Below are 23,288 nucleotides of genomic sequence, written 5' to 3' on the forward strand. Positions count from 1 at the left end.
GTATATTAACACAGTTTCTTTATTTTGTTTGTTTATTTTCCTGTGGTGCTGAGGATTGAACCCAGTGTCTCACATGCGAGAGGCAAACTCTCTACCATTGAGCCACAACCCTAGCCCCTAACCTGGTTTTGATATTTTATAAGATTAAAAAAAATAATAATAAAAGAGGGGAAACTGGGTTTAGCTGACACAGACCTCACTGTACAATTTTTTCAACTTTCTACTAATATATAAGTATTCCAAAATAAAAAGTTAAAAACACACACTTGCACATACAAGGAAAAAAATCACAACAAATGAAAATGAACCACAGCCAATTTTATTTAAATTCTTCAAAATGTACACTGAATATGTTAATTGCTTCTAAAATGTGTCACCCTTTTTATATTGGCTTTATTATTTCATATTTCCCTTTTTCATGTATTTTTTACAGCTCTTCAGTAGAAACCAGAATCTTGGGTTGCCCAGTTAGGTGCCTAAAATGTGCAGAAAAAAATTGACATGGTAAATAGAAAATACTTTCTGAAAAAGCTAACATATAAAAAAGTGAGACAGTATTAATATAACTTTTGGCAAATAGCAAAATATAACAATAACAGAATTATCAACACTGAAACAATAATCAATACAAAGTGATCCTGGAGTAAACAGAAAAAAATCATAAAATTTATTAATAATTCAGTTATTCTAGACTTGGTTGAAAGATGTCATTCTAATTCATCCTTTTCTTTTAAAATTAAAGAACTATTCTATGAAAACAAACCTTTCTCTAAAATCTCAATTAAATGGAGTACCTGAATGTTCCACAATTTCCTCCTACCTAACAACTTCCTAATCCCCAGCCACATATAATCTTAACATCTAGAGAGAATTAAAGGTGATTTGGAATCTCAAAATTACAAGGTCATTCAAGTTCCCTCAATATCCAATATACAGGATCTCTACCAAAATAGGGCATTATTTTTTGACAGTTAAATATGAACATCAGATAAAAGATATAATGAATTTTGTATAAAACCAGCATTAATAGGTAAAACAAGATCAACATTTTAATAGATACATTTCTTTTACTTAGAAAGAACACACATTTCAAGCACAAGAAGGCTATACATGTAGGTATGTTATCAACTACTAACCAAATGAAATACTGAAACCCTGGAGAAATGAGTTAATGAAGTCACACAGGAAGACAAAACTGTTTCAGTTGCTTAATCTTAACATATATAATACTTCATAGAAAATTATTTTCAGTTAGTAATTTCTTAAAACAAGATGTTTATGAAGTTGAAAAGATAAAAATCTGATACTGAAATGTTTTCCAAATTCATGCAGCAATTATGTTCTTGCTAAATCCCAGACAGAAAGAAAAAAATAAGTGGTTCTTACCTCTGATCTACTATTCTGATTAAGTTTCTTTTCAATATTCATGGCCAGCATCTGGCTTCTAAAAGAAAGGCTTTTGGTCTTTTCAATCACTTGCTGATAGGGTGAGACTGCATTGTTACCCATAACCACATGGCCCTAAAATGAAGCAGAGGAAAATTGTTCCTGTAATGCTAATGACAAGTTTCCCAGTAAGACATGAGCATGACATGACAATACTACATATTGTTGCACATATTTTTATATACTGTACAGAAATAACAATATTTCTGTGCAAGAAAAAAAACGAGAGGTTGATGTTAACCTCAAAGAACTATTATGCATTAAAAAAAATGAAACAAAAATTCTTAATAGATTAAATGTACTAATAGAAAATTCCCAGAAGTAGTAAAAAAAAAAAAATTAGTGACTATGATTTAGTATGTACCATAACTAACACAATACTCACCAATTTAGAATCAATCTTGGCATCCAGTCTTGCATTTCTAATCAAATTCACAATCCATCTTTCAGCTTCTTCTGGAGTCATGTTCAGTTTATCTGCCAACATACTAATAACAAAAAAAGTAAAAACAGCAATGTTAATTAACCAGGCCAAAAACTTGTTTTACATACATAGTGTTTGATCCACTCTGTGCAGACTTCTGGTTTACATTCTTTTACATACGATGTCTGCATTGTTCATATTTATGTCTACTGTCTTGTAATGTTTTCATTTCACCAGCCAGACTATAAGATCCTTGAGTGGAAGGTCTGCATTTATAGAAATCCTTCTGGTTTCTGGTGTACCACCTTATACATAACAATGTGAGGGAAAAACAGGTTTTATGATATATAATGATTATACAAAGTAAACCTATAAGGAGCATCAGTAAATAAGTATAATCTAATGAAAAACAACAAAAGCAAAAGGATACTGTGTATGATTGTGTTACAAACTCGGGTTTCTCCACAGAGATGTACACCACATAACCTAAATGGCTATCAAACTGAGATAATCAGAAAGACAAACTCTTTAAGTCCATCTAAAAATGTTTTCTGATATCAATCAATCTGTATTTTATATTTTTTCAACTTACAATCAGATTTTAGATGACCACTACAGTGCTAGATTTATCAGGGCTAAAACAAAGTACTAGCTTTTATAGCAGCTAAATCATCAGTCAGTTGATGGGAGAGTATCTATGTATGCATGTATAGTATTAAAGAATATAATATATATGCATGCATATATGATATATGATAATGTTACACAACAGCCAGCCCCTTGGTGTAATCACTGGTTTGATTAAAACATCAACAAAATAATTCCTTGCAAAAAGACTACAATTCCTGAACTGATAGCATTCTCACCTTTAAAATGCAAATATTTAAGACATTAGTATAATTAACTCTTATAATTATGTAATTCTAGAGCTCCCAACCAAAATCTAACCTAAATTTACTTAATAAAAGTACCTTTATAAAAATAATTTCTCTGTGGTATCCTTATTTCATGTTTATTGATAGGGAGTTAAAATGTGAAAATTAAGTTGGGCTATCAATACAAAGGTACAAATTTATGAAGAGGTGATTTCTAAAATCCCAAAATAGGAAAGAGTACCATTTTATTTAAACAAAAAGGTATTTTTTAAAGGAAGAATTCTTATAATTGTGTTTTCTGTGGCTTCCTTTTATTTTTCATGGGTACTTAAATTGTTTTAGAGAAATATAAATTCCATTCTCATGTGCACTAAAGTAAGCAAATCTGAAGCTGCTAATTTAGAAATAAATAACAAGTTTTCCAAAATTTTATACTCACATTTTTCTTCAGTTAGCAAAGGTAAAATAACTATTGAAATTGAAATCTTTAAGATCCATATTCTTTTAAAAAGCAGAAACAATTTTTACATAGCAAATAGCTATGTACAATCGGTATAAAAAATTTTAAAGTTACAATATAGAACCTACTTACAAGCTATTAAAGCAATAACAAAATATCTAGTCTTGAAACCTAAGTTAAGACTCCTCTCCTTGTTGCCTATGCCCAATTAAGAAATTCTTCTGTCATTAATCATAACTTCTCATCTAAAGTTCCTTACATATCTATTCTCATTTTTAAAGACTCTCATCTCCACAAGCCATACTAAACCTCTCTGTTCATTAAACACGCCATACTCTTAACTACTTCAGGGCCTTTGCTCATGCTGTGAAATCTGCTTAAATAGGCCCACTCACCCTTTTCTTCACTTAGAGCTGTTAACATGGGTCTCAGCTAAAACAGCATCCTCATAAGCCTTCCAAGACACCACTTCAAACTATGATGCATTTATTTGGTGCTTTTATAACCAACCCCCTTCCTTTTCAACAGTATCAATAATAGCTGTAGGTTATTTTGTTGTATATCTACTTTTTATTGTAGACCATATATATGTAACCAAAGAGCATGCACTATATTCTCCTTCTTTACTACTATGTACCCAGCAATTAGCACAATGCTACTCACACAGGAGACAATTAATAATAGATTGAATCTTATTTTAGTCCCTTTCCTAGTTTAGCCTCCATTACTATTTCCCAGTTCTCCAACTGATTGACCTCTTAAATCTCAATGTAATCTATTTTACAGAGCTACCAGGTTAGTCTTAAAACCCAACTAATCAGTTTATTCCCAAGCTCCCTTCAAAACAGAGGAACCTGTTTTGAACAGGTTTCCAACATCTCATTATTCTCCCTCATGAATACCACATGCAGACCAAACCAAACCACTTCTCTTCCTTCCCTGTCATTTATTCAATAAAATATGAACTGTGTTAGATACTAACACTAAAATATCACCTGATCTCGGCCATTAGAGTTTTAAACAGGAGGGTAGGGCAGGGTATAATCACCTAATTCTGAAAATATATAAACTAAGACTAATGAAGAAAAACTTGAAGGACTATATGAAAGGCCCAGTGTGTTTGCCAGTTCTAGTTCAGGGCTTTGCCAACAGTTTTCTTGAGGAAATTATATCTAATTTTCGATTTTAAGATTTAAAAAAAATCCATTTATGTAACTACACTATAATTCTCTATCCCACCTCTTTCTTTAAATCCATATTCTAAATCTTGTATTCCAACACGGCTGGAAAAAATTCAACATTGCAAGACAATTTTGCAAGACCCAAATGATTTGCATGCTGTGAGCTCTAACTGCACTTTGGGGATTTACTGTTCGTACTGTGTGGTTGTCGTTTACTTTAGTGAATAAGGTCTAAGAATTGTTAGTAAATTATTGATGGTGTCTCAGGTTATCTAAGCCATCAATCTTTCCTACAGTGAATTAAATATGGCAATAATCTAGTTTCTTTTAAGTAACATGAAAATACAATAAATGGAATTAATGATTAACAGAAATTCTCAAAGTCTACAATTCTTTTCCATTCTAATAATGTCATACAAAAATAGTAAAGGTTTGAAAATTTTAAAAAATGTATTATCCTAGCTGGATAATTACATGGTGGCACATGCCTGTAATCCTAGCTACTTGGGAGGCTTAGGCAGGAGGACTTCACCAACTTTAAAAGACCCTATATCAAAAATAAATAAATAAAAAAGGGCTGGGATGTAGTTTAGTGGTAAAGCAACCCTGGGTTCAATCCCTAGTACTAGAAGTGGGAGGAATTAATAACATCAGGAAAACTTAAATTAAAAAAAAAAGAAAGTTGGCTTAAGTTGTCCTGATGTTATTAGGAATTATTCAATTTATCAATAAACTAAGTAAAAGATAAAATGCATCAAATGTAGAATGAGAAAAATACCTAATACAATCCAGATTTTAAATATTAAAAAAATAAATTCTACGTTTAGATTACACCAAAAATCTCAACCTTGTCTATAGGTAACTTAAAGGAGACATGTAAATATTTTCTATAAATCTCGTTCATACATCTTTGATTACTTGTCCTGACAAATACCACATTGAATGTTAAATAAGACAGAGTTAAGTACTAATTCAAAAGACAAAGCAAAAATAGTCTATCCTCAGTTCAATTTTTTAAATTAAATATGTTCACGATTCCAGCACAAAATAAGACACATTTTTGTTTTGGGCAGTAATTGATACCAGTGGTCCCACTTAAGAACATATATATGTAAATCTTGATGTAGGGACTATCAAGTCTTCAGTGCCTAATCTTTTTAGATGGGTCTCCCTTCTCTGAACTCTCCCATAGCCATCAATCACCCCCCCACACCAACACTTCTTATCTTAAAAGATTTGGGTAAATAAGAATTTGGAGTCCAGCATTTCCTATGTCTTATTAACTGCTTCTTTACATAATCTCACTATAAAAATGTTATTTGATAAACATAAATACTGCTGTTTCAGGCATTAAGATATGTGAACCTCTGGCCTAGTTTTTACTGAACGATATGGCTAATATATCTAAAGAAAAGTATTTCAGGTCTTTAGTAAGTGTATGGTATGAAAATAAAAAATAAGTGTTAAGTAGAAACTCTGTTTAACTGTGAAACTGAAAAGAAATAGAAAATAGAAGAAAACTGAGAAATGTTAAATGCTGCATGTAATAACTGAAAATTCTCACTGAATTTTCAATATCTTCAGTAGTTAAAAAAGAGTGCACTACCTTATATTACAGTTAAAAAAGAAATATGATGATAATGGTCTTTGAAACTATCTCAGTCTAGCCATGTTCTACTTCTCTCTTCTATCAATAAGTATAATTCTTATGCTTATTGATATGAATTTTTATGTGGTATAAGAATTTTAGAAAAACTATTAAGATCTAACACGTAGGGCTGGGGTTGTGGCTCAGTGGTAGAGTGTTTGCTTGGCACCTGTGAGGCACTGGGTTTGATGCTCGACATCACAGAAAAATAAAAAAATTAAATACAGGTATTGGGTTCATCTACAACTAAAAACATATTTTTAAAAAAAGATCTAAAATGTTACTTCATAAAATAAGTAATGACATCGTAATTTAAAATCAGTAAGAGTAGTTGGCAAACTACTCTTTTTAGTGAAAAGCCAAAACTAGCCCTCTTTAGGGAAATCATATTAATGTATGCACCATTGTGTTTATCATACACATTCAAAATATTACTTCCATACTTTGTTTTTTTATCTACAGTTGAAAACTGGTCCAAGAATTATTTTAAAACAGCTTTTAAATTTCAGACACACAACACATCTGATAAACTATCCAGTTATACTAAATTAAACCCACCATGGTAATCTCTTTTGACAGATGTTGCATATTTTATAATAAACAGATTTGTAACTTATCCTTCAAATCTATAGGATTGTATATAAACCGATAAAAACATCCTTAACATGCATTTTTATAAAAATATGACTATCACATGTGCTTATAGTCAACAAGTAAGAATGTTCCATATCATAACTGTAGAGTTGTTTAAAAACCACGAATTTCACTATTCTATTCAGCATTTAAAATGTGTCCTTTGAGGGACAGGCAAAAGGCCAGAAACATATGCTTTTCCCCCTCAAAAGATAAAATATCAAATAAATATACAGTAATTAGAGGTAGAGGCAAGCCAACATGAACTAGTGAATGGAATAATGTGTCATAATTAGTATTCAATGGAAAAAAATCTAGTTTGGTGCTTAGGAAATTTCATTTAAAGATTTATCAGGGTTCACCAAAACTTCTAAATTACTTGTTTCATTTTTCCAATACACTAAATATGTCCATGTACGTCTTGCTAACCACTATATAATGTTCTTCAAAACACCTTTCTTAATTTGCAATTTTATATTCATTTGTGCATTTATTTAATATCTACTGATTTCTCCGTATTTTAAGTTTTTTTGAGGGGATACTCCCAGCTTTCTCCCCAGTGACTGGCCTGAGAAGACACTCTCTGTAACTTGTTCTTCTTTGAACTATACATATTGGTTATGCTGTTATTAATTAATTACTACATTGTTTATTTGTTCTTTCAAAAATTTGAATATTACCTTTTAGAAAAGGTTTTGCACATTCTCAAAATAAAATTATAGAATGGGAAGAAGCATGGTTGCAGGGAATAAGAAAGTAGTGGGAGGAAAGTAAGAACAATTCAAATTGAGAGGTCCTTGTGGTAATGGTACCTTGAATGTACTCATGTAAAACATCCAGGTTGCAATATTTTACTATGGTTTTGTTAGATGTTAATAATGGGAGAAAATGAACAAAGGACATGCATGGGAGTGGGGCCCTCCTATAACTCTTAAAACCAAAAAATGATGTTAAGATTTAAGAAAACACACAAGTTTGCATCAAAATTATTTAAAAGCCTTTTGCAAAAATACAGTATAGATTTTACCCCTATTTCCGAGAGTGTTTTTGTCTTTTAGGTGTTCACCCATTATTTTTATTTCTTTTCAAAGATTATCACTTGATTCTGATATGTAATGAGAATCACTGATTTAGATAAAGCAATGATTCCCTAAGTATGACTGTAAAAGAATCACTGGAGAAGCTTTCACTCATTTTCAAGTGTTTACTCCCTATATTTTTATTAGTACATTATAATTATGCATAATGGTGGTGCTGTTACTATTTGTACATGATATAACAATATAATTTGGTTAGTATTTTTCTCTTTTCTTCATATTTTTTTTTAGCAATTTTGATTCAGAAAGTTTAGGCAAGGCCAGAAAATCAATTCTTTTTAAGTTGTTTAATTTCTCCAGATTAATTCAATGTAAAACTGAGTTTAAAAACCTCTGGAATAGAGCTGGGTGTGGTGACATATGCTTGTAATCCCAGCTACTTAGGAGGCTGAGGCAGAAGGATATCCAGTTCAAGGCCACCTCAGCAACTTAGCAAGGCCCTATCTCAAAATAAAAAATAAAAAGGACTGGGGATATGGCTCAGTGGTTAAGCACTCCTTGGTTCAACCCCTAGTACAAGAATAAATGAAACATTTTGAATTGAAGAATGGTTGCTTTTTTGTTATGTTTAAAAGTAAACATTAGTTCTATTGATCATTTTCATGAATTCGAAGTCCTTGGAATCTGAATCAAGAGGTTTGCTGCATTTGTGAAAGCCCAACATGAATACTTAATATTAATTATTTTCAGCTGCTGTATTTCTAATTCAGTGGAGCAGCTTTAAAAACACGAAAAAAGCTACCTTATTTATTATATAAGATATTAGATCACTGATCTCCCTCCCATTCCATTACTATACTAGGCTGTAATTTCATGGCAAAAAAAGGTGACCAAATGTAGTGACTTTCAATTCTGGCTGTACTTTGGAATAACCAGGTATTCTGGCTATATCACAGAACAGCTTACTTTTAGTAAATTTGATTCAAGGTGGCTACAAAGAACTGTGTAAAACAAAGCTACAGAGACTCTGAGTTAAACACAAACTTTGGGATTTCATCTTTACCCTCTGGCTCAACTGACACTCTAAATGGCTAAATGGTTTAAACCTATTACTTCTGAAAATACAAACTGTTTACAATGAAAAGGAATTTATAGTAAGGTACAGAAACCTATTACCCTAGGTTCTGACACTAAATAAGACCCAAGTAAGTTAATGGCCTGAGCCTTAAGTTGCCCAGCTAATGGACTTACACTCTGTGTTTTGTAAACCTTTGTTTCAGAAGTCTCAAGGCTCCAAAATGAATTTAAGAATTGTCAGTAGAAAAAGAGCTATGGGATAAGTAGGCCCTGCTTTGATCTATTTGTACACATACACAAATATATGTAATACTGCATTTGAAAAAAAGTACTTTAGTTTACATGATGCATAGGCATCATGACCACTCAAGGTCTGAAATCCATGGTTCTACAACTTGAAATGTAAACTACCTTTCAAGTGAACCATGCTGAATAATAGAGATATAACCATCTACTTAAGAGTCTAATCTAGATAACTATAGTGGTGGGTTAAAAAGTTCCCAACATTTCTTTCAGCTCAAAAATTCTACCTTAATATTTGGAGAAAATATATTAATCTGTGTATTCTTTATTTTTCTTTTTAAAAAAATCTATGTATTCTTACTTGTCCATGTTAGTGAAACATTCCACAGGGAGCTTTAAAGTTTGAACAACCCTAAGTGAAAACAAGTACTATCACTACAGAAGAAAAAGATTATTGAACTTTGGAAAACCACCAGGAATTTAGCCTGAAAATGTTTTAGAGACTTTGTCTAGCAGAAAATTAAAGGAATCAAAGAAAAAATAAAAATCTACACTATGATAAATCTGAAAATTATTTGGCAATACTACTACTACAGACCAGTTTACAGAAACAGTCCTACTTTATTATCTTCTTTGAGAGAGCTATACATTTCTCCTAAGTAGACAGGAAAAATACTTAAATTTATTTCACTGATAAACATAGGAAACTGAATCTTAAGAAATAAAATAGTGAATCCAATATGAACACCAAAATGCTAACATTCTTCTCTCACAAGCTCTAATAATAAATCTTAAGAACAAACAATGCATGAATTCAGTTATTACCTCTTTATCTCAGACTATAAATTTATTCTTTAAGACAGATTTTTAAAATTATGTCTTCATGCTTTAGTAAAGTACAAATAAAACTAAATTTCAAGATCAACAAGAAAAGTCCCATGATCTCTATACTTCTAACTCTGGATAAACACTTCCTGATAATCACTTAAATAACAGCCCACTAAAATAACATTAAAGAAAAAGAATTTGGTCTACACACAATTCCTCAGAGGCAAACATTAAAGTACTAAGTTTTTATGTTTTTTATTTGACTTCATCTGTGGCCAAAGGCAGTAATTATTTTTCAAACTCTAAAATGTGAAATTAGTTTCGAATAGGTTATGTACATTTCACAATTTTTTTCCCAATAATTCTCTCACATAAAAGAAAATTTCAACTAAAATTCACCATAATTTTTGCATGTTTCAACATTTTAGGATGTCACAGGAGTTTACTATATGAGAATTCAAATAGGTAATTAAATAAAACAAACCTAATTAACAAATGATTACCAAATGTTGTGGTCTTTCAACAAAACTTAAAATTTACTGAGGGCTTACTACTTATTTCAACTACTGTTGAAAATCCTTTTAAAACCGGTAACTTTGGTTTTCTTCCTATGTAATGGTACAATAGTATGTACTCCTTACCAAGTAACTAAGAATCTTATACTACCTTAAACTTCTTATTTTGAAAAATTATGCTGTGCCACACACATGAAAACTAAAAATATTTCTGAGTCTGCAGCATCAAAAAGTTAATTTTTTATAAATCTCTTAATACATTGTTTCCTTTTTATTCTATAAGTGAAATAAAATAAAGAGCCAATTAACTGGGATTCTAGTAAGTATAACTATTTTATAATAAGTGGAAAATTCCAGGAATTTGAAAGTAAAAAATACATATCAAATCAGGGTTCTTACTTAATGCTGATACACTGGTGGATTCGACAAAAAGTCTCAAATATAAACAGACGGGCATTTTCAATGAAATCCTCAAGACAAGCCACCAGGAAGAAGTCATTCACAAGCACCTATGTGTGTAAAATGAAAAAAAAAAATTAATGATTCATACAAGCAATTTTCAAAACCTGACTCAAACGCTCTGTCTGCTTTACTTACTGTTCTAATCACTACAACTATACCACCTAAACAGAATTCTACACCATAGCACCCTCAAGACACTACACATGTTCTAGCATCTAACAACTTAAACAAGCAGTAAAACAATAGTTGAGGAAAAAAGACCTCAAAACTCATTCCACTGATGACTTTAAGTAACAGAGCAGTCTTTTGAGAAAGAATAGATTTGTCTTGTCCTATATACAGAAGACCTCTGGAGTTATCTTTTTAGGCTACTTAAATAACAGACATGAATACTTCTGTGACAGAAAAAAGTAGGCTTGGAAAACTAAAGGAAAGGTAGCAAGGGATGGCTCCTATTCCATAGGAAGAATATTTTAACTCCAAGAACAGCAATCAGGTAACATGGATTTACAGGAAGGCCTCCATATTTAGCATAGTGAATATACTCCAAAAATGTCACAGATGACAATAAATATACAAATTACCAAACTGGATTCTAATTTTCTATTTTGTCTAATGTTTGAAAATTATGTCTGGCCAAGTGCAGTGGCACACATCTGTAATATCAGCAACTTGGGAAGCTGAGGCAAGAGGATCCTAAGTTCAAAGTCAGCCTCAGCAACTCAGCAGGGCCCTAAGCAACTTAACTAAAAAAGCACCCTTGAGTTAAATCCCTGGCACCAACCAAAAAAAAAAAAAAAAAAAAAAAAACCAAAAAAACATAACACAACTCTGAATGTGTATTTCCATATATATACATATTTTTTTTAGAGAAATAAGGTCTTAGCCTGTCAACTTAGCCTGAGTACAAAAGATAAAACTGATGACTAGTAACTTGAGAATCTAGTAAATGGAACTATGCTTATCAGGTAAGTTCTTATTTTAGTAATTTAAAACTCACTAACTAATTCAAGTTTCTATTAAACAATAGAAACATCATAGTTATTTCATAACTACAATGTGTTGACCGGTCATATAGCAAATGTTAAATGTAATTGTGAAACATTCTGAGGACAGCCACCTATAAAACAAAACAATGAATCACAGTTGTGACATGTAATTCACAGTGACCCAGCCTATACATATAAAATACCTACCTAATTAAGTATTCATGTGTGCATTTAAAATACCTCCATTTTTTTTTAAAGTTGTAGATGAACACAATACCTTTATTTATTTATTTGAATCCAGTGCCTCCCATGTGCTAGATGAGTACTCCACCGGGGCTACCATCCCAGCCCAAAATACCTCCAATGTTTTAACAAACTAACTTAACAAAAGATACACATATAAGCCAACATTAAAAATGTCTTCACTCTTAACATTTCCAAATAATCTGCCATTTTAAGATTAACATATTTCTGATACAAATGATTAAATTTATAATATTCAAAAATTTAATTAGTTTATAAGTGAATATTTATACTCACCGATTCACATTCCCTCAGCTTTTTCTGAGCCCCATCAAAGTCAAAGTTAACATATAAGCATTCAACAAATTCAGTAATTGGGTCTTTATATGTATAAGACTCCTGTAGAATTAAGCCAAATGTCCAGTTAGATTGGATTAAACCCTGTTTATCAACTGCTCCTAAAAGATCCCACTCTTCCTGTTTTCTTCCTCTTTACCATTGATTCATAGCAAATAACCTAGCATCATCTTCTCAAAGCAATTGCTACAATCCTGATTCCAGATCACCATAAGGTTGTGATACTTTTCAACTCCAAATTCTCATCCTAGAATCACTCCAAAAGCTTGACCAAAGTGTCCTTTAGTTTATAAACAATGATGAACTTTCCCAGGTATAGATATATTCTTTCTTACCCTACTAGTGACAATTACTTCTTTGTAATTTATTTTATTCTTGGATAAAATTTTAACAATTTCTCCTAATCCACTGTGTTTTATGGGTTTTTTTTTTTTGAAGGGGGTAGGGGGAGCTCACTACAAATCAATCAGCAGGGCAGTGTGGCTTATGCCCAACTTGAAGACTGTTCTAAAGGTCACTCCTCTAGAATTATGCAGCTAATGATCTCCCAAACAAGCAGCTCCAGATAGCTTGTCTTTGCAGTAAGAGCAACACATATGCATTAAGTAGTCACCTAGCAAACAGCAATAATCATTCATATCACATCTAACATAAGAATATCTTGGACATAAAGACAGTAAATGCTAATTTATATCTCTTCTGACTTCTAAACTTCACGTATGCTTCTCTCCTATTTTCAGTACATTTTTACCTTAAGAAATAAGAGTCTTATTTTAGAAAATCAGACTAGACCTAAAGTTGTGGTACTTTAAAAAAAATAAAGATTTGTTTTACCTGTTGAATAACTTTTACTAGATCTTTTAGCACCTGCCGGCGTTTTCGAACATCTTTGTTTGTTATAACTGCAGTAGTCAAATAACGGAGAATATGCGGACACATTGTCTGAATTGCATTAAGATATCTAAGGTAAAAATAATAGTTAATATTCAGTAACTTATCTAGTTTTCTACGTCTACAACCCAGTGTGAGTTAAACACTTGAGCGCCCATCAGATGCACTGTTTTACTAGCCTGAAAATGAACACTGAAGAATAAATATTGTAAGGATATCACCTCCAAGGAATTAAAGAAAGCGCATTCAACTATAGTAATCTAAATGACAATTCAGCTAGTATTTAACTTAGAGTGAGATCAAAGACTCATTGAAAAAACTAAGTATTACATATCATTGCTGACTTTGAAAGGCTAAGTAGATGTGCTGCTGGTATATTCTGAAAAACTACTAAGGTTATGACTTTTCATTCAGCCATTAGAAAAATTATGTGAAAACTTTCTGCGTGCAAAACAATCATCATAATTAGAAAATCAAGCACTTACACAAATGTAACAATCAGGGATGAAATACTGGAAACAACAGGGAGAAGTCAACTATTACATTATTACACAATCTGGGTTAAATCAATAGCAAAAGCAATCAGAAAAAAGGGAACAGATGTCAGGTGATGTCAACAGAGCCTTGGCTAATATTTAACAAATCTTGCTATGATAATCAAGAATGGATAACCCCCTCTGTCATGCCATGTATTTCTTCTGAAAAATTCCTTAAACAACTCCTTGTTTATTTACCTAACAGGTACTCAGTGGGCACCTCTGAGTGCCAGATTTCATGCTAGTTTAGTGGCTGAACACTTAAACCCTAAAATCTCACGCCACATGAATTGCTCTCCCAGTATACCCCTAAAAACCTAAATCCTAGTCATCCATTAAAGTCCAACTTAAATACCTTACCTTTCAAGTTCTCTCAGTCTATATTTTTTTTTCTATTTTATTGTACTGTAGATTCCCTACAAATACACTTTAAGAGGACCCTAGAATTTAACACTTAATACTATATAGTGCCACTCAACCTCCCTTAAATGCTCCCTAAACAAGGCAAGGTATAAAAAGAATCAATATCCATTCAAAGAATATAAAAACTTCTAGGGGTTGGGTTTGTGGCTCAGTGGTAGCGTGCTCGCCTAGCACAGGTGGGACATGGGTTCAATCCTCAGCACCACATAAAAATAAAGGCATTGTGTTGTGTCCATCTACACCTAAAAAATTAAAAAAAAAAAAAAAAACTAGGAAGAGAGACCTAAAATGTACCAAATAAAAGTTGTATCAAGCCAGGCACAGTGGCACACGCCTGTAATTCCAGCAGCTCGGGAGACTGAGGCAAGAGGATTGCGAGTTCAAAGCCAGCCTCAACCAAAATGAGGCACTAAGCAACTCAGTGAGACCCTGACTCTAAGTAAAATACAAAATAGGGCTGGGGATGTGGCTCAGTGGTCGAGTGCCCCTGAGTTCAATCCCTGGTACCAATAAATAAATAAATAAATAAATAAAAATAAAAGTTGTATCATCTTAGAAACTGAACCTGAGTTTCAAGTGGCAATTTTAAAAACTGTAATTCTCATTCAGAACAATTAATAATTCTCCACATTCTCTTGCCAGCAACCTCACATACAAACATAGGAGGACATAATTGTTTTCTTACTATTAGTGTAGCAGACACTTATGAGTTCACAAATAATTCATCTAAAATCATTATACAGTAATAATAAATTCTTTAAGTTTATTGTATATGACGTTAAACTCATTTCTTTTTTGCTTTTCTTGACTTTCTATCATTATACCATATATATTTTTATTATTTTTTTTCTGGAGAATTACTTCCTTGGGAAATCATCTTTCTGATAGAAACAAACTGAGATAATGTAGGTACATATTATACATAAAAAATTTTAAATCTAAGTTTACTAATTAAATTCCTTCATCAACAATAACTTCACTTAACTGGGTTCAAATTTAGAGGTTCTTAATATTAAAACTGACGCAAATGTTTATCAATTAATGCTGACCTGAAATGAGACCTCACATACTTTTTTTTGGGTAGTGCTGCAGATCAAACCCAGTACTTCATGAATGCTAGGCAAGCACTGTACCACTAAGCTCATACCCAGCTCTTTATATTTTGTCTGTCAAAACATTTTTTTTTTTTTTTTGTAGACTGGTACTACTAAATACTGCTATTAATCAAAAAGCATATACTTTAATTGGGTTTAATATATATTTATTGCTTATTCTATTAAATTCTTCTTTTGATATTGCCTCTAAGTGTCATTACACTTAAGATTAATCACCTCCAATTCAACTGGGTTAAATTTTGAAATATGAAAATTTCCTTTGTACTTAATTGTCTAAAATTTTTGGAAACTGTTATCTGAGCTTGAATATACGGCTGTTGAAAATTGTAGAAATGAAGATCTTTGGACAGAATAGAAAATATATGTTGCTAGACATTACTTGTGACTCATATATGTTGTCACTGAAAGACTTCATTATGAATTTTACCATTTTACTTTGTAATTTTATATTGAACAGACTAAAAAACAAAGACTGCAGCAAAAGTTAATAGTGATCATTTAGTGTGTGACAGTAGTAGTTACGGGCAATTTTTATCACTTAGGAAAATGTCATTCTTCCCCTAGAGCAATATGGTCTCAATATCCTCAATTATAAACAACTGTTTTAGCTTTTAAAAAGCTTAGTTTCTCTGGACATGTTTCTTTGGCTGCTGCAATTAAAATTTTTTTTTTAACAAAATCACCAATGAGAAATAATTTTCCTTAACTGGAAAATTTTATTTTTAATACCAATTATAATCAGTCAGAACCAATAAGAAACCTGCTTTAGTTGAAACTTCATTTTTATTAATTTTTGTGAGGAAATTCTGCTATGATTCAATATTTAAATTTTCTGAAAGTTGTTTTCTAACCAGTTGCAAATACTGGTATAAGTGTATAGTTTGGTGACGTGGACATATATGATATTCTTTTAGCACATTATAGTGTGAACTTGTTGCTTTACTATGTAATCCAGTATAAGGAAAAAATTCCACTCCGTTGTGCCTTAAAGCACATTTAAAGTTCATCTGTCTCTTTGTTTTGACGTAAGTATTCACTCAACTACTCAACTCCACCAGTATACTTCAAAAGCAGCCAAACAGTATCTATATGCATATCTACACCTACATATCCTAGTAAGAGAAGCTGCTTTCCAATAAAAATTTATGGACAATGAAGTTTAAAGTTCATATAGTTTTCAAATCACAAAACATACTTCATTTCTCCTCAAGCCATGCAAAATGTAAAAGCTATTCTTAGATCCAGAGAGCATAGGAAAACATTGGCCATGGACAAGATTTATCAGCCAGTAATTCAGAGTTTGCAGACCCCTAATACACAGCATTGCCATGGTTCTGGATTTCCAAACAAAGCAAAGATACCCCACTTTTTAAGGCAGAGGTGATCCATTCATCCCGTGCAAGTATGTACAGGAAAACAGAGGAAGGTCATGACATAGGGATTAGGGATAATTCTTTCAAAGCTATCTCAATACCTATTCTTACGATTATCAACTATAATGATGATCAAATTTAAAATAATATTTAGCTCAGACAAAAGGAAAAGCATAAATCCATATTAACAGCCTATATATTACCAGTGTATTCTTTTATTTTACCTCTCTGGTTTATCATCTTTTTTCTCTGTCAATCCAAATTGAAGAGTCTAAATTTTCATTTGGATGTTCCAACTTTTCTCCAATTCTCACCAATGTATTCTCGTGTTACTTCCTGTGTTATTAGTTTGGACTATAAACTATTTGAAAATGGGCAATACCTCCCCATTTTTAAATCAAATTCTATCTTTTTTTTATTTTAAATAAGAGCCTCAGTATTTCTTTTAAAATGTTATTTCATGGTAGCTAAGTAAAAAGGTTTCAGTTTATTTTTTTACTCTAGTACAGCCATGTTCCAACTGTACAATTTTATTGAAGTTTTTCTAGTGTTTCAGAACCATAAGTCAGAAAATTTAGTAATCAAAAGATAATACAAAAATATGAAAAGAAATGGCAGGACAAATTCGAGGTACCACCTAGATGTCCTGTTAATAATAAAACTTGAAAATTCTTAGGATATTCACATTGTTTTTACATAGAAAGCAAATTAAACTGCTAAGAACTTGGCATCTTTCTCTTTCTAACTGGGGAACAAGAAGGCATTGTATTTTAAATGCATTCTTCTTTGGTCAGCATTTACATTTAGTAGCAAAGCCTCACCTCTAATAGCCCAGGAGCAGGGTTCTACCTTGCACCTGATATATATTATGTTACACTTAAAAGTTCAACATTTTTCAAATGTGTAAATCCATTTTAGATGTAGAATAAATTATGGCAGAAATTATAATATACATGATCTCAGAGACTTTAACCTGTACTGGCATCTGAACTTCCACTTCAAAGATAAATGAATAAGATTATTTCCAAAACGTACACACACACACACACCTTCCCCAATTTATAATTCATTTAAAATATCAATATAACACATTTACACCATTCAGTTAAGTTACTAAAAATCATTAAGTTGTCAACAAATCTTTTGGTCATGGCATCAAATCATACTAGGCACTTTTATTTTTACCTTCATAGTTGTGCAGTTAAAAAAAAACATATATATATATATATATATATATATATATATGCACGCCAGTTTCAACCAGGTCTTCAATTACATTAATTCTAAAAACTTCAAACCTTGATTATTAATTTTTTTAATACCCTGTATGACTACATGGAAATGTACAAAGTACTTCTGCTGCATACTTAAGTGTCATAATTGTCTTTAATAAAAAATACTTGAAAGATACATGAGGACCACTTCCTTCCTCTTTGATCCCAGCACCTCATTCCCCCTCCAAAACCTTTATATGGCTCTTAATGAAGCTTATTGCTTGGAAGGAGGCTCCCAAGAAGGAGGGGGCTGCCCTTTTCACATATTTTTGACTGTAAGACACGGCTGGTGTATTAGCGAGACAATGAAAAAAGTCCCAGGTAATGGCAGAAATTTGCACTTTGAACATATGTGTTTTGTGTTGTGGGGAAAAAAAAATGTTTCAGTGATGATAAGCTCATTTTCTCAAAGAACACTATTTTCACTTAAATGAACCAAAATCAAAGTTATTCAGATTAGGATTTCTTCTAGAAAATGGAGTGAACCAGTCCTTCAGAAATAAAAAAATAAATAAATAAATAAACAAAGAACTGTAAAAACTGGAAATACTTTTGCTGTTTGAAAAATTAAAAAAAGACGCTTTAAGAAAAGTAGAACTGTGGAAAATTTTTTATCTATCACTGGAAGCCTGACAGCTTTAAAATACCTAAAGCCTTTTCTAATGGGTTTGGCACTAATAGCAATCAATGCAGGGTTTTTTGATGTTGTACAATGTTAACACATTGGAATACCTGCACAACTCACTGCACCAATATTTCCAAAACAACCAATGTGTGTTATAAAGTCATGCATGGGTAAAAGATTCATTCCAAGTTGTAAAATACATGAATATAGTCTAGAATATCAATACAGTTAAGAACAAGAAGTTTAATGATATGGTTTCAGATTTCATATTAAAAATAACTTTTAAAAAAACGTGCGAAGTTTTGTTAAATTATTCAAAAAGAATATTCACAATAATCTGAAAAGATATTTAGATATAAACACACCTGTTTTCTAACTACATACAGAAAACACTTATATATGAGACTTAGGCTTTCTTCATATACTTTAAACAAAACCCATCAAAACAAATGAAAATTACATTTAAAAGGTAGCAGAATACAACTGTCACTAATATGGCATTATGTAAAAATGTGGATGTATAACCGATGTGATTCTGCAATTTGTATTTGGGGTAAAAATGGGAGTTCACAACCCACTTGAATCAAATGTATGAAAGATGAGATGTCATGAGCTTTGTAATGTTTTGAACAACCATTAAAAAAAAAAAAGCAGATATGAAAATCCAGCAAACACAGATGTTAACCAAGCAATTAAAGAGATACAAAAACTAAAAATGCCATTCTTTTCACTAAATTGTCTTTTGAAAGTCATTCTTCACCTAAGTTTCACAAATCCAATCAATTTACTACTACTTAGCAATTAAGAAATATATACTATTGCTCTAACTTTTAAACTCTGTGTTTAAAACATCAATAAATATAAAACCTGAATAGATATAATCAATGCAAAGAAAATCACATTCAACAATTCTTAATAGTACTAAGGGATTGACCAAAATATTTAAGGGTCATTGGCTATTTGAAACAGTATTCCCTAAGATAACTCTAATGTCATTCTATTTCTCCTTCCATACATCCAATAGCGCTTCAGCATATATTACTAATTTGGATCACCAAAGAGGGAGGCTTTTAAGTTAAGTATGTTCCAATAGAGGCCTATTTGCTTCATAAAGTTAGAGTATACCCACACTTCACACACTTAAAAAAATACTTTTAGTTGTAGAAATAAATTTCTTTTTATGAGGTGCTAAGGATTGAACCCAATGCCTCATGCATGCTAGGCAAATGCTCTACCACTGTGCTATAACCCCAGATCTACACACACTTTTATCAACTCTGAAATAATAACCCAGAGTCCTTTCAGTGGATTCATTTAAGAACAACAAAACCCCTCAAAATGCCTTCCTTGGTTAACTGATATAATAATGCCACCTGGGGTATTCTTGAATGTAGAGAATATCCTCCAAGAAGAGTTTGTCCTTATGATTTTTAATTTTTAAAATATTATAGCATTCAAGTTTTATTTTCAATGAAATTAATAGGTTAAGACTAGTAATTTCAATATTTTTTACCATATGGTTAATTTTATTTTCACTGCCTTTGTTGTATTTTTCTTTGCTTTTTATTAAAAATTTAAAAAGTGAGTAAGTACTAGAAGCTATGAATTAATTTGAGGGCTGGCTTTAAAATATTTCCTTTTGTAAAAATTTGATTTGTATCTTAAAATCAAAATCACAATTGTATTACTAATATCTATAACAGGTAATGAATTAAAGTTTAATTTCATGAAAGTCAAGAGTTGTCAGCAAGTGACTCATTATAGAATTTTCAAAGTGGGTTCAAATACTTTCATCTTTCTAGTTTATATTTCCCTTAGTGCTTGAAAATGTTCTAAGAGCCAGATGAATTCAACGTTTCTTTTGGGCTAAATACACAATTGCAAAAAAACCACTGAAGTAGTTATACTACAAAGTAGCAGCATAGAAAGCCAATTCATATTGATTCCTATGGCTGAATTCAGGAAAACCTTTCCTTATCCTTAATCCAACACTAGGCATCACCAACACTGGAGGCAGCTGTGACAGGATCCATGCTGAGGTCAACTCTGCTCATTCAGGTCAGGCTCATCTCCCCATTCTTGACTTTCAGAATATCAATCCACTCTTAGGATAAACCTATAGGTTTTAGTCAGAAGGGAAGGAAAATACTGACTAAATTATTACTAAATATTGTCTCATTTGCATGTATGTTTGATTAAATCTCCATAGATACTGAGAAATATGTACTCAAATATTGAGTTTGAAATTCTCAAAGCATCTTTTTTTCATAATAGTTTGATGGCTGCATAAAGGATACAGGAAAACGTACTTCTCAAGAACCAGGCTATAAGGGCCTACTCTCATAGCAGTAGTAAGTAAACAAGACAGCAGCTGAGACTAATTAATCACCAGATGAGAGGACCACATAATAATCTAATAAAAGATATTAACATATTTAAATATATATTGGTCAATATGGAGGAATGAGAGCAATGTAAAGGATGCTGATAGTAATGATGGTAATGTTCAACCAAATGTTTAAGGTGATACACATGCAAAAATTGCATGGTCCTAGTAGCAGGAATATTCCTATTGCAATGATGGTTGTCTGTCCAGCTTAACCTGATGGTGCCAGTAAACATTCTAGTCATAAACTAATTCTCTATTCTGATTCCAAGAATCTATAAAGCAACCTCTGGTTTGTTATATAGCTTCCTATGTAACAAGTCTACAAGATGAGAACATTCTGGTCAAATGCCATATACTTAATCCTCTTAGCACTTATACTACTCATTCTAAATTACTGATGGCATTTTGATTTATAAATCAGGTTTCTTTGTTTTTAAAGCTAGATTCAAATTTGTTCCTCAGAATACTGACAAATAAATGTTCAGAGCTTACCATGTCAAGGTCAGAACAAAGAAATGCCATCCTTACAGGATTATTTTAGTAGTCTGTTGGCTTTTTCTTCCATAAACATTTTAACCTAGCTTTTCATTTCCTCCAATGTATAGACTATTGATTTGGTTATAAACTATAACATCTAGCAAAGAGAAACATGCAAAAAAAATTTAATTTATAATATTAATACTGAATTTCCCACAAATAGGACTTAAGAAAGGAACAACCACATAGGCAGAACAAGGCTGTTGTATATACACTCGTGAATATGTACAGAGAAGGCATATTTCAATGTTATAAACACCTCTCATTAGAAAACAGAAATAACCATAATGCTGTATAAATTATAATTTTCATCTCTCACCATTTATTTACACTTATAATTAAAACTTTAGAATGCAGGCAAAGTTCATACACTGTCTCCTCACTCAGTGCCATATCTGTTTTTCCTTTATTAAAAAAATTCCAATTACAGAAACATGCAAACAGTGACTAAATTATATCAATACTGAACTTAAGTTGCAATGTTAGTATGAAAAACAAACTAGACTATTAAAAGTGTTTCTATTAACCAAAATTCAGGTAAACATTTAGTATTTAATGCAGAAATCACAATACACATCTTTTAAAAATTACTCGTTTATACACACACACACACACACACACACACACAAACACAATACTGGCACTTTTCCATTGTCTAAATATTTTAAAAACTGTATCAATAACTTAAATTTCTTTTAAATTCAAATTCCTGGTTGATTATGTTAACAATTTAACTGACAAGGTCAAATATTTCAATCTGAAAAATGTTCCCAAAGCAAACACTTAACAGTACATGCTTATTAATGTAATTCAGTTTAGATCATTATATCCCATCAACCTATCCAAAACCATCAAGAGTATCATTTTACTTTCAAGACCGAAAATTATGAAAAAAAAATAAATAAATAAAAATAGGCTGTTAACTTAATTTTCATTACACTATCTCTTTCTAAACTACAGTTTTGTAAATTATAATGTTGTTTTAGTGAGCTTTTTTGCTTGCAATTGAAAGACCCCACCAAAACAACCATAGAGGAAAGGTCTCAGTCCATAAGTGGCTGGATCCATTCCTCAGTGCTCAAGGTGAGACAGAACATGCTGGTGGAAGAGTGTGGCAAAGGGAAGCAGTTCACATGTTGATCAGGTAGGAGAGAGATAGAGGCTCCACTCTCCAGATACAAAATATATATCCCATAATCATACCCGCAATGAACCACTTCCAGCCTCCAGTAACCACTCACTTAATCCCATCAGGGATTAATTCACTAATTAGGTCAAGGCTATAGCCCAATCATTTCTCCTCTAAATCTTCTTGCATTGTCTCACACATGAGCTTTTGGGGGACACCACATCTAAACCATAACAAAAGTGCATTTTTAAAAACACGTTAAAACCATAAATGTTGTTGTTGTAAATGTGTTAAAATCATAATTTAACAGACAACTGTTGAGCACAAAACAAAATGTAAGAAAACTATAAAAATCTTTATTTAGGTTAATAAACAGCAAAAACATGGTTTAAGAGTGTTTATGTGAAATCTTGGGCTGGGTTTGTAACTCAATGGTAGCATGCTTGCCTTGCACATGTGAGGCACTGGGTTCGATCCTCAGCACCACATAAAAATAATACAAAACACACAATAAAGGTATTGTGTCCATCTATAACTAAAAATAAACAAATATTTTTTTTAAAAAGGGGTATTTACAT

The 23,288-nt window shown here is 31.7% G+C and overlaps 1 protein-coding gene across 1 annotated transcript in view; it reads right to left on the reverse strand.

Moving 5' to 3' along the window:
- Positions 1-297: 297 nt before the first annotated feature.
- Eif3e (eukaryotic translation initiation factor 3 subunit E) overlaps positions 298-23,288 on the reverse strand; it is a 41,767-nt gene continuing 18,776 nt past the window's right edge. Inside the window, exons 8-13 of the mRNA XM_076835646.2 lie at positions 13,253-13,379; positions 12,359-12,460; positions 10,767-10,876; positions 1,832-1,934; positions 1,387-1,521; positions 298-476 (exon numbers count right to left, since the gene is read on the reverse strand). Of these exons, the coding sequence (XP_076691761.1) occupies positions 438-476; positions 1,387-1,521; positions 1,832-1,934; positions 10,767-10,876; positions 12,359-12,460; positions 13,253-13,379 (616 nt within the window). The 3' untranslated portion in view covers positions 298-437. The remainder of the gene's footprint in view (positions 477-1,386; positions 1,522-1,831; positions 1,935-10,766; positions 10,877-12,358; positions 12,461-13,252; positions 13,380-23,288) is intronic.

This window comes from Callospermophilus lateralis, chromosome 16, assembly GCF_048772815.1.
Source record: "Callospermophilus lateralis isolate mCalLat2 chromosome 16, mCalLat2.hap1, whole genome shotgun sequence".
In the NCBI taxonomy this organism is placed as follows: Eukaryota; Metazoa; Chordata; class Mammalia; order Rodentia; family Sciuridae; genus Callospermophilus; species Callospermophilus lateralis.